The 13,149-nt window shown below is 40.2% G+C and overlaps 1 protein-coding gene across 3 annotated transcripts in view; it reads left to right on the top strand.

Annotated features, from left to right (window-relative positions):
- The window catches only part of VPS8 (VPS8 subunit of CORVET complex), a 350,033-nt gene that overhangs the window by 213,778 nt on the left and 123,106 nt on the right, over positions 1-13,149 (top strand). For all 3 annotated transcript variants that reach the window (XM_077448451.1, XM_077448450.1, XM_077448449.1), the window contains 3 exons: positions 3,055-3,161; positions 6,084-6,162; positions 8,223-8,305. In XM_077448451.1, coding sequence (XP_077304577.1) covers positions 3,055-3,161; positions 6,084-6,162; positions 8,223-8,305 — 269 coding nt within the window. The remainder of the gene's footprint in view (positions 1-3,054; positions 3,162-6,083; positions 6,163-8,222; positions 8,306-13,149) is intronic.

Here is a 13,149-nt window from a genome sequence, read left to right as displayed (position 1 = left end):
TTCTTTGTGAAAAAGAAGAGTGGTGAACTGAGACCATGTATCGATTATAGGGGTCTCAATCACATCACTATTAAGAATGCCTATCTGATTCTGTTGATTTCAGAGTTATTTGACTGCCTCAAGGGAGCAATGTTTTTTCACGAACCTCAATCTGAAAGGTGCATACAATCTTGTTAGGATCAAGGAGAGCGACAAATGGAAAACTGTGTTTTAATACCAGGACAGGACGTTACACATACCTCATAATATGTAATTTGGTCTTTGCAACACTCCTGCAGTTTTTCAGGAATTCATCAACGATGTCCTCTAAGATATGTTGCAGCAATGTGTGGTGGTTTATCTCGAGGATATTCTCATATATTCCAAATCCCTAGAGTGCCATCACACAAATGTCTCTTGTGTGCTACAGAGGCTGAGAGACAATAACCTGTATTGTAAGTTGGAAAAGTGCGAGTTCCATCGTGAACAAAATTTATGGGTTATGTAATTTCTACTGCTGTTTTTTTGATGGACCCATAGAAACTATTGGCAATTCTACAGTAGCCCCGACCTGTAGGTCTATGTCTGCTATAAAGTTTTCTTGACTTTGCCAATTATTATCAGAAATCTATCTGTAACTTCTCTTCTTTGGTCAAACCTCTGACTGATATGACCAGAAATGACGGTAACACACAGAATTGGTCCCTGGATCTCATTAAAGCCTTTGAGTCTCTCAGGGCTGCCTTTGTTTCAGCTCCTGTGCTGGCACAACCTGAACCTACGTTACCCTTCATTCTTGAGGTTGATGCATTAGAGACTGGAGTAGGCCCCCTTCTGTCTCAACGTCCTACCTCTGAGAGCGCTATGCAACCTTGTGGCTTCTTTTCTAAGAAAATCTCTCCTGCAGAATGCAATTACGAGATTGGAGACAGGGAATTGTTGGCTATCATTTTAGCTCTTAAAAAATGGAGGCATCTCCTCCAGACGACGATGTTTGTGGGAGACATACTATCTTTGAACACAAGCCAGGAACAGGTTGGTCCAGTGGAGAGAGAACATCACCACCTGCAGAACATCATTGGCTTGCCCGATTCTAAACGGTTTTCTCATTGCTGGAAAGGCTTGGAGTCGGCCAATAGACACATTGAAACGTGAGTGCAATATGTTTTTATTGATTTTCCATTAAAGTTGAAACGGTTTTACACTATATTGGTTCTATTTAATTTTGTATGAATATACGGACATTGAGGAATTGCTAACAGAAGAAGAGCATTGAGGATTGGTTATCCGTTGAATGAACCAAAGGCTTACTGGTTGGTGATGTCTGGTGAGTGGCCATTCTGCTTGGTGACGGTGGCACAGATTTGGTTTTCTTAGTTGACACATGTGGACTTTTTATTAGAAGATGAATGGTGATTAAGATCGCACAGCTGGAGGGGTCGCGTTAACCATCGCACTTATAGGACGCTATTTTTGCAAACACTTATATGTTATAAAACTATTGTGTTGTATAGGACACTATGGTGGCACAGTGATTATTCAGTATAAGTTACTTAGAAGGGGGTGGGTGAAGTAGTGAGTGGGAGGTGCAATACCCTAAGATATATATACATCTCCTCGAAGGTACCACTGTGCTGGTCTTCATTTTGACTGATCATAAGAATCTCACATTCTTGTCTGAGGCAAAACGCTTATCTCCCAGAAGGGCACTATGTTCTTTTTTTTATTTTTTTTATTTTTTTTTACAATCTTCAATTACGTAGTCCCATTCTTACCAGGTACTAAGAATGTAAGGGCTGATGCATTGTCACAACAGTTTTCCTCCGCTCCCAAGATGCAGTCAGTTCCTGCTCCTTTCATTCCTCCCGACCATATTCTGTCCACTGTTCATACTAGTCTCATTTCACCGTTGGGTGACAGAATTCTTGCTGCTCAGATCCATTCTCCTCCCAAGAAACCTAGTGACCGCTGCTTTGTCCCTGAGAATCTCTGCACTGCTTTGCTTCAGTCTTGCCATTCTCCCAACGCAGCTGGCCACCCAGGGAAGAAGCCACTAATTTGGACTAGTCCTCAACAATTCTGGTGGCCTAGCCTCTGCGTGATGTAACTGCCTTCCAGTGGGCTTCCATACCCAACGGAGAGAGGTCTTGGACACACCTATCTATGGAATTTATTGTGGAGTTACCCAACTGCCAGGGCAACAGTTTTTCCAGGTGGTGGTTGACCGGTTCTCGAAAATGTCACATTGTATTCCACTAAAGAAATTGCCTACATCCAAAGAACTGGTATCCATTTTTGCTTGAGAGATCTTTCAGTTACATGGACTACCCAAGGCTTTCTCGGACAGGGGTAGCCAGTTTGTCTCCAGATTTTGGCGAGGCTTTTGTGCACAGTTAGGAATTCAGCTTTCCTTCTCCAGCCTCTTCTGGCTATTTAAACTGCTTGGTTAAATCCTTCCATGCCTTTGCCTTGGTCAAACATATCTGGAGACTCTTTGCTGTGTTCCTGTTGAAGACTTGCTTGGCTGATGTCCCTTCTGGTTCCTGATCCTATCTGCTGCCTTTGACTATGCTCATCTCTGGCTTGTTCTGACTAACCGCTTTGGCTACCGAACCCCGGCTATGTTTTGACTACGGTTACTATTTGTACCATATTATTTAAAGGTATGATTTTTTTACTGCATTTTCTGTCTCCATCTGATTCCTGGTTCCTGACACACTGTCCTTGTGACATCACTGGGTGCTTTAGTGGTCATCGGAAAGAAAAATTGGTATGATGTGGGAGAGAGTATCAGTTAGGTGAATGTATTACTTTAAAGGTTGAGTTCTAATTTCTAAGTTGCATTTTAGATCAATTTAGGATACTTATATGATCCACAGGTGCATCTGACCACTGTCTCAGTTGTGTTTGAGGTTCTCCCAATCTGCTTCATGCTTCTTTTGCAGTATTATTGATTTGTATAGGGAGAAAGGCAGTTCTTATGCTAACAAAAGCCTTTGTACACAGGCCCTTATATGATGTATTTCTTCTCATTACTCTTGACTGTAGTTTGGTTTATTCCTGCTTTTTCCACAGATGAGATAAAGGAAACGGACATCTTAAAAGATGTGAGGGAAACTTTATCGGAAACTATTTTATTGTGTGAAAGGACATCTCGTACACTGAACCAGCAGCAGAGAGAGGTATTACTAAATAAAATTATTGTATCTTTATTTTAGTGTAGCCCAAATTGTGCAGTTGTTTCACATGACAATTAGTAGTCTTAACTTGTATTTAAAGTTGACTCCTTCACTCGGGTACTTGTATTTGGTTCTTCCAATGATGAAGTATTTAGGCTCCGTTGTAGACAGGGAATCTGTCCGCTGATCCCTGCTGAGCAGGCGGATGGTTGGTTCATGTTTGCTCCGCTTATGGAGAATGAAGAAGAATTTTACTTGTCTATATGCTTACACACCTTTATTCATCTATACTCAACATCAATCAGGTCTTTACAACACAATTTTTGGCCTCTTGTGCATGGTATACAACAGTAAATTATGTTTAAAATCCAATAATACATGCTCAGTTGCTCTCCATTTTTAGGCACTGCAGAGTTTGTAGAGGCCAATCTGCTGACAGCCTCAAAGCAGAATTAAACTCTCCTATGCTTTACAGCCAAGGAAGCTGCTTCTGTTCAACCACTTCGGCCCCAGAAGATTTGACTGCTCAATGACCAGGCCATTTTTTGTGATACAGCCCTGCATCACTTTAACGGACAATTGCACGGTCGTGCAACGCTGTAACCAAACGAAATTGACATCCTTTTTTTTCTTTTGGTGGTATTTGATCACCACTGGTTTTTATTTTCTGCGCTATAAACAAAAGAATACCGTCAATTTTGAAGAAAACACTGTCTTTTACTTTTTGCTATAATAAATATCCCAAATTTAAAAAAAAATAAATCCTCAGTTTAGGCCGATATGTATTTTTACATATTTTTGGTAAACAAAATTGCAATAGAGCATATATTGATTGGCGTCTACAAAATAGGGGATAGATTTGTGGTATTTTTATTATTATTATTATTTCACTAGTAATGGCGGTGATCAGCGATTTTTATCGGGACTGCGATATTGCGGCGGACACATCGGCCACTTTTGACACATTTTTTGGGACCAGTGACAATTGTACAGCGATCAGTGCTATAAAAATGCACTGATTACTGTATAAATGTCATTGGCAGGGAAGGGGTTAAAACTAGGGGGCGATCAAGGGGTTGTGTTCCCTAGTGTGTGTTCTAACTGTGGGGGGAGTGGGGCTGACTAGGAGGAGACAGATATTGGTGTTCATACATAGTATGAGCACACGATCTGTCTCCTCTCCCCTGAGAGAACCGGAATCTGTGTGTTTACATACACAGATCACGGTTCTCTCTCAGTCATGAGCGATCACAGGCGCCTGCCAGACACTTGCATCGGCATTTGATGGTTTAAAAGTTTGGTTGAGAAGACAAGCAAATGTGACAGTTGGCAATCTCCACATTCTGGGAATGTAACTATTTTTAAACCTTATAACTGGTTGTGCCACCCCTGGTGGCAACAACTGCAATCAAGCATTTGCGATAACTGGCAATGAGTCTTTCACATTGCTGTTGAGCAATTTTGACCCACTCTTCTTTGCAGAATTGTTTTAATTCAGCCACATTGGGGATTTTTCCAGCATGAACAGCCTGTGTAGGGTTATGATACAGCATCTCAATTGGATTTAAGTCCGGGCTTTGATTAGGTCACTCCAAAACCTAAATTTATGCTTTGTTTGAACCACTTGGAGGTGGACTTGCTGTTGTGTTTCGGATCATTGTCCTGCTGCATAACTCAAGTGCACTTGAGCGTGAGGTCACAAACTGATAGCCGCACATTCTCCTATAGGATTTTCTGGTAGAGCTCAGAATTCATGGTTTCATCAATTATGGTAAGTTGTACAGGTCCTGAAGCTGCAAAGCAGGCTCAGACCATCATGCTACCACCATGTCTGACTGTTGGTCTGATGTTCTTATTATGAAATGCTGTATTAGTTTTATGCCAGATGTAACGGGACGCACACCTTTACCTAAAAGTCTTGGGGATAATAAAGATGTTTTTTGGTAAATGGGAGATGAGCCTTTGTATTCTTTTTGGTCAGCAGTGGCTTTGGCTTTGGCCTTGGAACACTCCTATGGATGCCATTGTTGCCCAGTCTTTCTTATTAGTATATCATGAACACTGGTCTTACGTGAGGCCTGCAGTTCTTCAGATGTTCTGGGTTCTTTTATGACCTGGATGAGTCATTGTCATGCTCTTGTAGTAATTTTTCTAGGCCAGCCACTCCTGGGAAGGTTCACCACTGTTCCAAGTTATCTCCATTTGTGGATAATGGCTCTCCCTGTGGTTCACTGGAGTTCCAAAGCCTTAGAAATTACTTTGAAACCCTTCCTAGACCGATACATGTATATTACTTTGTTTCTAGCCTGTTTTAAAAAAAAATTTTTTAGATTGTGGCATGATGTGTGGCTTTTTGTGATCTTTTGCATGCTTCACTTTGTTAGACAGCTTCTATTTATATGATTTCTTGATTCAACAGGTCTTGCAGTAATCAGGCCTGGGTGTGGCAAGTGAAATTGAACTCAGCTTTCCAAAAACTTGTGGTTAATCACAGTTCACTCATGATTCATCATGGGAGGGGGGCAATTACTTTTTCACATAGGGCAGGCAGGTTTGAACAGCTTTTTTCCCTTATTAAATGAAATAATAATTTAAAAACTGTATCTTAGATTTACTCGGGTTATCTTTGTGTAATGTTAAAATTAGTTTGATCTGAATCATTTCAGTGTGAAAAATATAAAAAAAAAAAAATCAGAAAGTGGGCAAATACTTTTTCACACAACTGTTTATGTTCCTTGCTAAAGATCATTATTTTTTATCAAGTTGTTATAGGTAAAGTTCTGCCTTAAGAACTGTATGTGCAATCCCTGTCAATCAATAGGTATTCATCTCCTTACCTTTACACATTGCCACTGCTTTACTTTTTGCAAGCTCTTACAGTGAATGATCTGTACATCCAAAGTTAATGTTCTGTTTTCTGTATAGGCACTATGGTTTCCTCTGCTTGAAGCAATGATGTCTCCACAAAAGCACTTAAGTTCTTCTTCTCAGTTATATTTGGACTGTAAGTTTCATTTTCCTGTTCTTTCTATGACATGGGCTGTTCAAAAGGTTTTTGTCCTCAATAGCAATATAGCAGAAAACCCACCCACACCCCTATTGAAGGCTAGTTTTCTCCCTCTCCTCTAGTAATTTTTCTCTGGTACCAAGGAGCATCCATTACATTCTAGCTTTCTTTGGTTAAAGAGAAAGCTGAGCTATAACTTGTTATAAAAAGCCATTAGTATCAGCAGTGCTGTGTCTGCTTCCTTAGCAGAAGAAAGATTTGAAATTGCTGAGCTCTCCAGACTGCTGGAGCAGGAATCACTTAATGTAATGGAGGGAGTCCGTAGAGAGTGGAGCCTTCTTCCGCTGGATATTGCTCATGGGCTGACATGGTTTTATGCATTTAAAATAAAATATAAACCCTGTTTCTTACACTTCTTACATTTTAAGGGGTTTCTCACTTTTAAGAAAAGAGAGAAAACACCTTTTAGAGGGAAATAACAAGCAACAAGATGGTGCAAATGTTAAAGCTAGCTATAGATACTAGAAAGCAGTCTTCTAAAATATATTTCCATGAATTTGCATGTAATCATCAGCCAGTCAATCAAGTTTATGGATATGAGCGTGATGGGGAGGGAAAGTAGGAATATATAACCAGTGGTGGCCTTATATCGGGAAAGTAATAGTATTTAGCACAGTCATTTACTCTTTTCCCCTGTGATTATTCAGATGGAGATGTTCATGCCACCCAGCCAGTGCTTATGAACAAGGGAATTGACTGATCTGGCCGAAATTGGCCAGATAGATCTGGAGATAATCCTTCTATGTTTAAAAGTAACTAGAAGACAGCTTATATTTCTGAGAAGTAGCCTTTATTATAATTCATACCTTCAATAGGTGTTGCCAATGGTAAGAAAAACACACAATACCAAAAAAAATTCATTTTCTCCAGCGCCAGGTATTTGATCACTGGTAATATTGACTTTATTTACTCCACTTAAACATCAGTCCTTTGGTCACTTTAAAACTGGGACTCGCTGAACTGACTTCCAAGCATATCAAACCAGTTAGCATGTGACTGGTGCTTGCATCTGAGCATGGGACCAGTACCAGATGGATGAAGAACAATAGACTCCAGAATTAAAGTGGTTGTAAACCCTTACAAACCACTTTGACCTACAGGTAAGCCTAGATTAAGGCTTACCTGTAGGTCCAAGAAATATCTCCTAAACCTATACGGTTTAGGAGATATTTGCCCGAAGACAGGCACCGCTTTCTACGGCGCATGCGCCGTAGACAGCGGCGCGCAGGCGCACTGAGCGCGGCATTTCCAACAACGGAATTGCCGCGCGTGTCGGCTCCCGTGCGCATGCGCGGGAGCTGCGAGACCCCACCGAAAAGATGGATGCGCCGGACTACAGGGGACAGCGGTGACATCGCTGGCTCCTGTGTCAGGTAAGTGACACATAATGGGCTACTATGTGATGCATAGTAGTCCATTATGCTTTGCCTTTGCAGGGAATGAAAGAGGAAGTAAACCCATCAGGGTTTACTTCCTCTTTAAGATATTGTTTGACTGGTTATTTTTCTTTTCCTATTATCAGTAACAGTAGGAATTATAATAAAGGCAATTTCTTCAGAGTATAGCTCCACTTTCAGAAAGCTTACCAGTTTCAAGCACTCCAAGCAGCTAATTGATGAGCGTGTGTATGGAATCCTGTTTTACTTTTTTTTTTCTAACTGAATGGGAAACCTTTATACATCAATTTCGGAATAAATAGTAGCATTTCCTTGTTTTCTATGTCATGATTTGGCTGCTTGTAACCAAGCATAAATCCATCAATAGAAACTGTACTGCAAAAATAAACTTTAAGTATAGCACTGAGGAAAAATGTGCAGCAGCCTCCACTCAGCCCTTGAATTTGTATTCAATAATCTAAATAAATATTTCTGCTTTGTTTTAGGTGCAATCATTTTTAAATTGTGCAATTTAATTGTTTTTAAAATCAGATCTTCTTTCATGCATTGCTTAGAATTTTGACTTGTATAAGCAATTGTGCTTTATATTTGTCCATATAGCTTTAAAGAATCTGACAATGGATGTCCTCAACAGCATGGCAGCTTATATCTCCCTTCCGTCCATACTCCAGAGAATATTGCAGGTATGGGCTTCATGTCAGCAGACTGATATCTGTGTATGTTTTCCTTGAATAGTCATTAACATTTCAAGTTAAAGTAGAAATATCTGTTTAATAACATATTCAAACAATTTAATTTAAAGGCCTCACCAGAAACATAAACATTTATAAGGAGAAATATATACTTGTTTACTGCATATGTACTATATTTTGCATTATTAATGAATTTGCTCCTTTGCTTTGAGACATCAGAATAAGGTAGATATTTATTTGCATGTGTGACAAACCATTTCGGGGGTGAACCTGTGGTTATACAAACTATATACAGTGTATATAGCAATCATATAATCCTTGTCATATTCTCCTCTTCCTCCTTTGTAATAAAAAGCTCATACAAAGATCAATGACTAAATCTGCAAATTTAAAAACACGAGATTGAGTCTGAGTGGAATCGTCCCTCATCCCTTAGCCCTGGTTCACACTAATGGGAATTTTAATGCGAGTTGGAATGCATTGAATCACATGACAAGGAAAATAACAGCAGTTTCTATGGAGCACATATATGTGGTGTAACTGTGATCCGACTTTGAAAAGGGTTCTATACAAGTTTGGTGCGTTGCAGTGCGATTTTGTGGTCCATAGACTTCAATAGACATGCATCGAAATCATATCTGCATTATTTTTTGATCTGTTTTACAATGCAATTTGTTCTGGTTGTTAGGAGCTGGCACCCGCCGGCATCCTAACAACCAATGACTCATCCCTGCTGTCAGCAGCAGGGATAAGTCATCCATTGTTAAAGTGGGGTTGCACACACAAAAAAATCATGAATATTCCTAATAAAAAAAAAAAAAATTTGAAAAATAAAAAAAATTAACTCTCCTCTATATGACTGTTGCTAGGGGGTCCCTCGTAGTCTGCCTCCTTCAGTGCCTGGGATGGTGACATCACTTCCCCTCAGGAAGGGCTCAGCTCTGTCCCCTCCCTCCTGTCAATCATCTGGGACACGTGACAGGTCCCAGATGATTGCATGGCCACTCGTGGCGCTTCTTGCGCATACTGGAGATTCCCTGCAGAATGTAAACAATCGAGCCTGTATAAAAAAAAAGGTCCTTAGATCTGGTATGGGCTTTGGGTGGGACTGAGCATGCAGTCCAGGAAGGAGGGGAAACAAGCGAGCGTCCCCCCGAACCATAACCAGGCCACATGCCCTCAACATGGGGGCAGCACTAGGCCAGGGCGGTGTTTGTGGAGGTGCGGACGGTAGTTTAACGAAATCTGAAAGCCCCTTTTAAGGAGGCACCCAGATCCCAGCTCCCCCCCCCCACGTAAATGATTTAGGGGTACATAGTACACCTACTCAATAATCAAAAATATGTCAAAAGTAAATACAAACACAGTTTTTGTCCTTTTATTAATAAACACGTCCCTGATGTAAATCCATCATCAATCACGATGAATGCCAGCTGGCAAATCGCAGAAAAAAAAAGCCAGCTGACCATGACCGCGTGCCCATCCTCCCTTTTCTGGCCCGCTGGACTGCATGCTCAGATAATGGTCTTGTATGTTTTTTTGGGGTACCATTTTTTTTGGTGTGGGGTTCCCCTTAATACCCATAGAACAACTAAGTGCCAGGTTTGGATTTGGGGGGCCCCCAACTTTATTATTATTTTTTTTTTTGGAGTGAGGTCTCCCTTAAAATCCATATCCATAACCCATCGGTGGGGGGGCCATATGATGTTTTTTTTACATTCTGCTTTCAGTGGGGATGACTCATCATTGTTAGGAAGCCAGCGGATGCCGCCTCCTTAACAACCGATGACTCATTGCAACCAAAAAACAGAGAGCGCACCAGCCTGGGGCATTATCCTCCAAAACATCTTTTATTTATGAAATGTATCGATAAAAAATCTACTCACAAACCAACAGATACATCAAACTTGTCATGACACATCAGCTTCAAATCCTCCACAGATCATATTGCACGTTTCTCAAACTTTTGTGTCTTGGGGCGTACCAAAAAGATCTAAAAAGTTTCACAGCACACCTGAAAAGATATAATTTTTGTGGCGAAGAACTTATTTATTTTTACATATATATTTCATTTTAAATTTAATGTGAATGATGTGCCTGCTTTCGAATGCCAATCAGATTGAATCTAGGTTCCAAAGTCGACAAACAAGCACACATTTCCAGATTTGATGAATTATTTCCCCACTGATAAACCATGAACAAACTTTATTTATAAGCATCAAAGTTGGAATGGAACGGTCTCTATTATTATAATATAATTAGAGCGATCAAGTTCTCCCGAGATCTCGCACAAGCCTCGCGTTATGAAAGGAACCAATGACTGACAGACTGACAGAGATTGCATTTTTATATATGTTACTTTTTTAACTTTTGCGACATTGATTTACCATTTACATTTGCGATATGTTCAAGGTTTCAAAACGCTAACAATTTTAAATATTTTTCAAAACTCCCACAGCACACCTGTAAGTTTGAGAATCACTGGCATAGAGGGACAATCGAAGGCTAATTGGCTAAGTCAGGATGTCCTGTATTGAGACTAGCCTTGTTTCAAGGTTCTAAAGATAAACTAAAAAACAGAAGGAGGGAAAGGTCATGAAGAAAAAGAGGAGGTGTAGGGAGAAGACAAAAACCTGGGGAATGACGGGACAGATGGGTGGGGAAGGATTATGAATTTTGTGAGTATTTATATGCAGATAAGTGTAGCCAGGTCCAGGGTATTTATTATAAAACGGCAATTTATAGTTGGACAAATGTTGTTTACATTGATACAAAATATATCAAATGTATATGTTGATGCGTTTCCTTGCCTATCCCATACAATCTTCTTAAAGCGGTTGTAAACCGCTGAAGAATACACAAAAAAAAAAAAACCTGTAAGACAACAGCATAATGTGCTAATGTGCATGAAATACTAGCAGATTATGAAATACTTAGAACAAAGCCCTTCCAGCGGCAGCCATTCACAACTAAGGCGGCTTACATCTTTCCCTCGTGTTTCTTCCGGGTTTGCGGGCTCTAGCACTGTGATTGGCTGGAGCCGCTGTTTCCGGCACTGTAAGCCGGACCTTCAGAACGCATGGGCCAATGATGTCATCAGCTGCATGCACTCTGAATATCTCCTAAACTTACACAGTTTAGGAGATATTCAGAGTGCATTCACAGTACCTACGGGTAAGCCTTCTTATTGGCTTACCTGTAGGTACAAGTGGTGTAGCTATGGTCAAAATGTAAACACATTATAATACATTTCCACATTGTATTTTAATTATTTTCTAGTCTATTTGTATTAATCTGGATGCTCCTCTACTGGGAAGCCTTTTTTGTTTTTGTTGTGATGAGGCTGGCTCTGTACACTTGTAGATCTTTGTGCATGTATGATGAATCCTTGTGTATTGCTCATGTGTCCAGATGGATTTTTTTCTGTTGTGTACCTCTTTCTGTTATGCCTTACCCCACTCCCAGCCTTCCATCTTCCTGTGCAAACAGTTTTGTGTATTTTGTATCTCAATAAACTTTTGTAAAATAAAATAGAAATGATAGGCACAATGAGTGTATAAAAAAAAAATACGTTTTTTAAAAGAGATCACATAGCCTCTGTTCTCCACTGAATAAGAGCTGGGGGAGGAGAAGCAGCAGCACTCTGAACTTTCCAGTGAATGGCTGTACAGTGGGGGCATGTCAAGACAAGTCTGATCATTGGAGGGGAGCCGGCTGAGTTCCCAGCAAAGCTGGAAAAGTAACCACAGTGTGTTCTTCTGCTTAGTGTGATCAGTTTGTAATTGGAAAGCAGAGGGACTGGCAGGAACACCAGGGATTTCACACAGAGGAAGCAATACAAAGAGAATAGGATACTTTTTCATACAAGTACATGGCACAGCAGGCACATATCCGGAATATGACATGTTGGCTTTATATATTCTTTAAGTTGTTGAGACCAATTTAAAACTACTGTTTTATTGATGTAAAATAACTTTTCAGGTTTACCGGCAGAATACATTTCAGTTCATGCCACCAGCTCAGTTTTATAAACTTCCAAATATGTCTATATAAAAGCTAATCACAATTCAAATAAAACACAGAGCACATCTGTGTGTGTTAACATGCAGTGTTTAAAAATATTACTCTGGGTAGTAATTCCACATTAATGTGCAAAACGGGTTAAAATGCACCGGTTGTAGCTGGAGTCTCATCTGCTGCCTGCTCATCTTTGGCTCTCGTCTACAGTATGCAGCTGTTCCAGAGAGTCTCTTTGAAATCTGGGCCACCATTTCATGTATATTTCATTAACTTTTCTCTTCAGTATCATGTCACCATGGTCTGGTAGGCATTCACATATCTTTTACACAAAAGTTCTAGAGATCCTTGCTAAAATTAAAGTGTTATGAAACTCAGAACCTGCATTTACTATATCGGGTCTCCCACAGTACACAGAACATGGAAATGCAATTATTTTAGTAAATATAAACAGCAAAATACAGTTTCTCATCAGCAGTATATAGCAGCCTTTTGACTTCTATTAGTTCCTAGTAAAGCTTGTAGGAGAAGTTTTCATTCTCTCCTGATCCCCTGTCTGGACAGTGCTGATTGGCCCTGTGCTGTTCACTTGCAACCTCACCAGAAGAGAAAAAACTCTCTAGCAATACCCACCAAACTGAGCATGTGCAGCCTGTCCCCTGGCTCTGTAAATATCAGGTTATTTTTTGGAGACAGTTGAAGAGGCGGATCAGAGAGACGGAATAAAACTTCCTTTATACGCAATGCAAAGGATTACCCATTAGGTTCCACAGTGAGTATAACAAGCATGCTATTCTGCATTACTGTTGTGGGTTTAC

This window comes from Lithobates pipiens, unplaced genomic scaffold, assembly GCF_037356315.1.
Source record: "Lithobates pipiens isolate NorthernLeopardFrog02 unplaced genomic scaffold, aLitPip1_a1.2 Scaffold_22, whole genome shotgun sequence".
In the NCBI taxonomy this organism is placed as follows: Eukaryota; Metazoa; Chordata; class Amphibia; order Anura; family Ranidae; genus Lithobates; species Lithobates pipiens.
The sequence above is the reverse complement of the archived record's forward strand: the minus strand, read 5'-3'. Positions and strand labels throughout refer to the sequence as shown.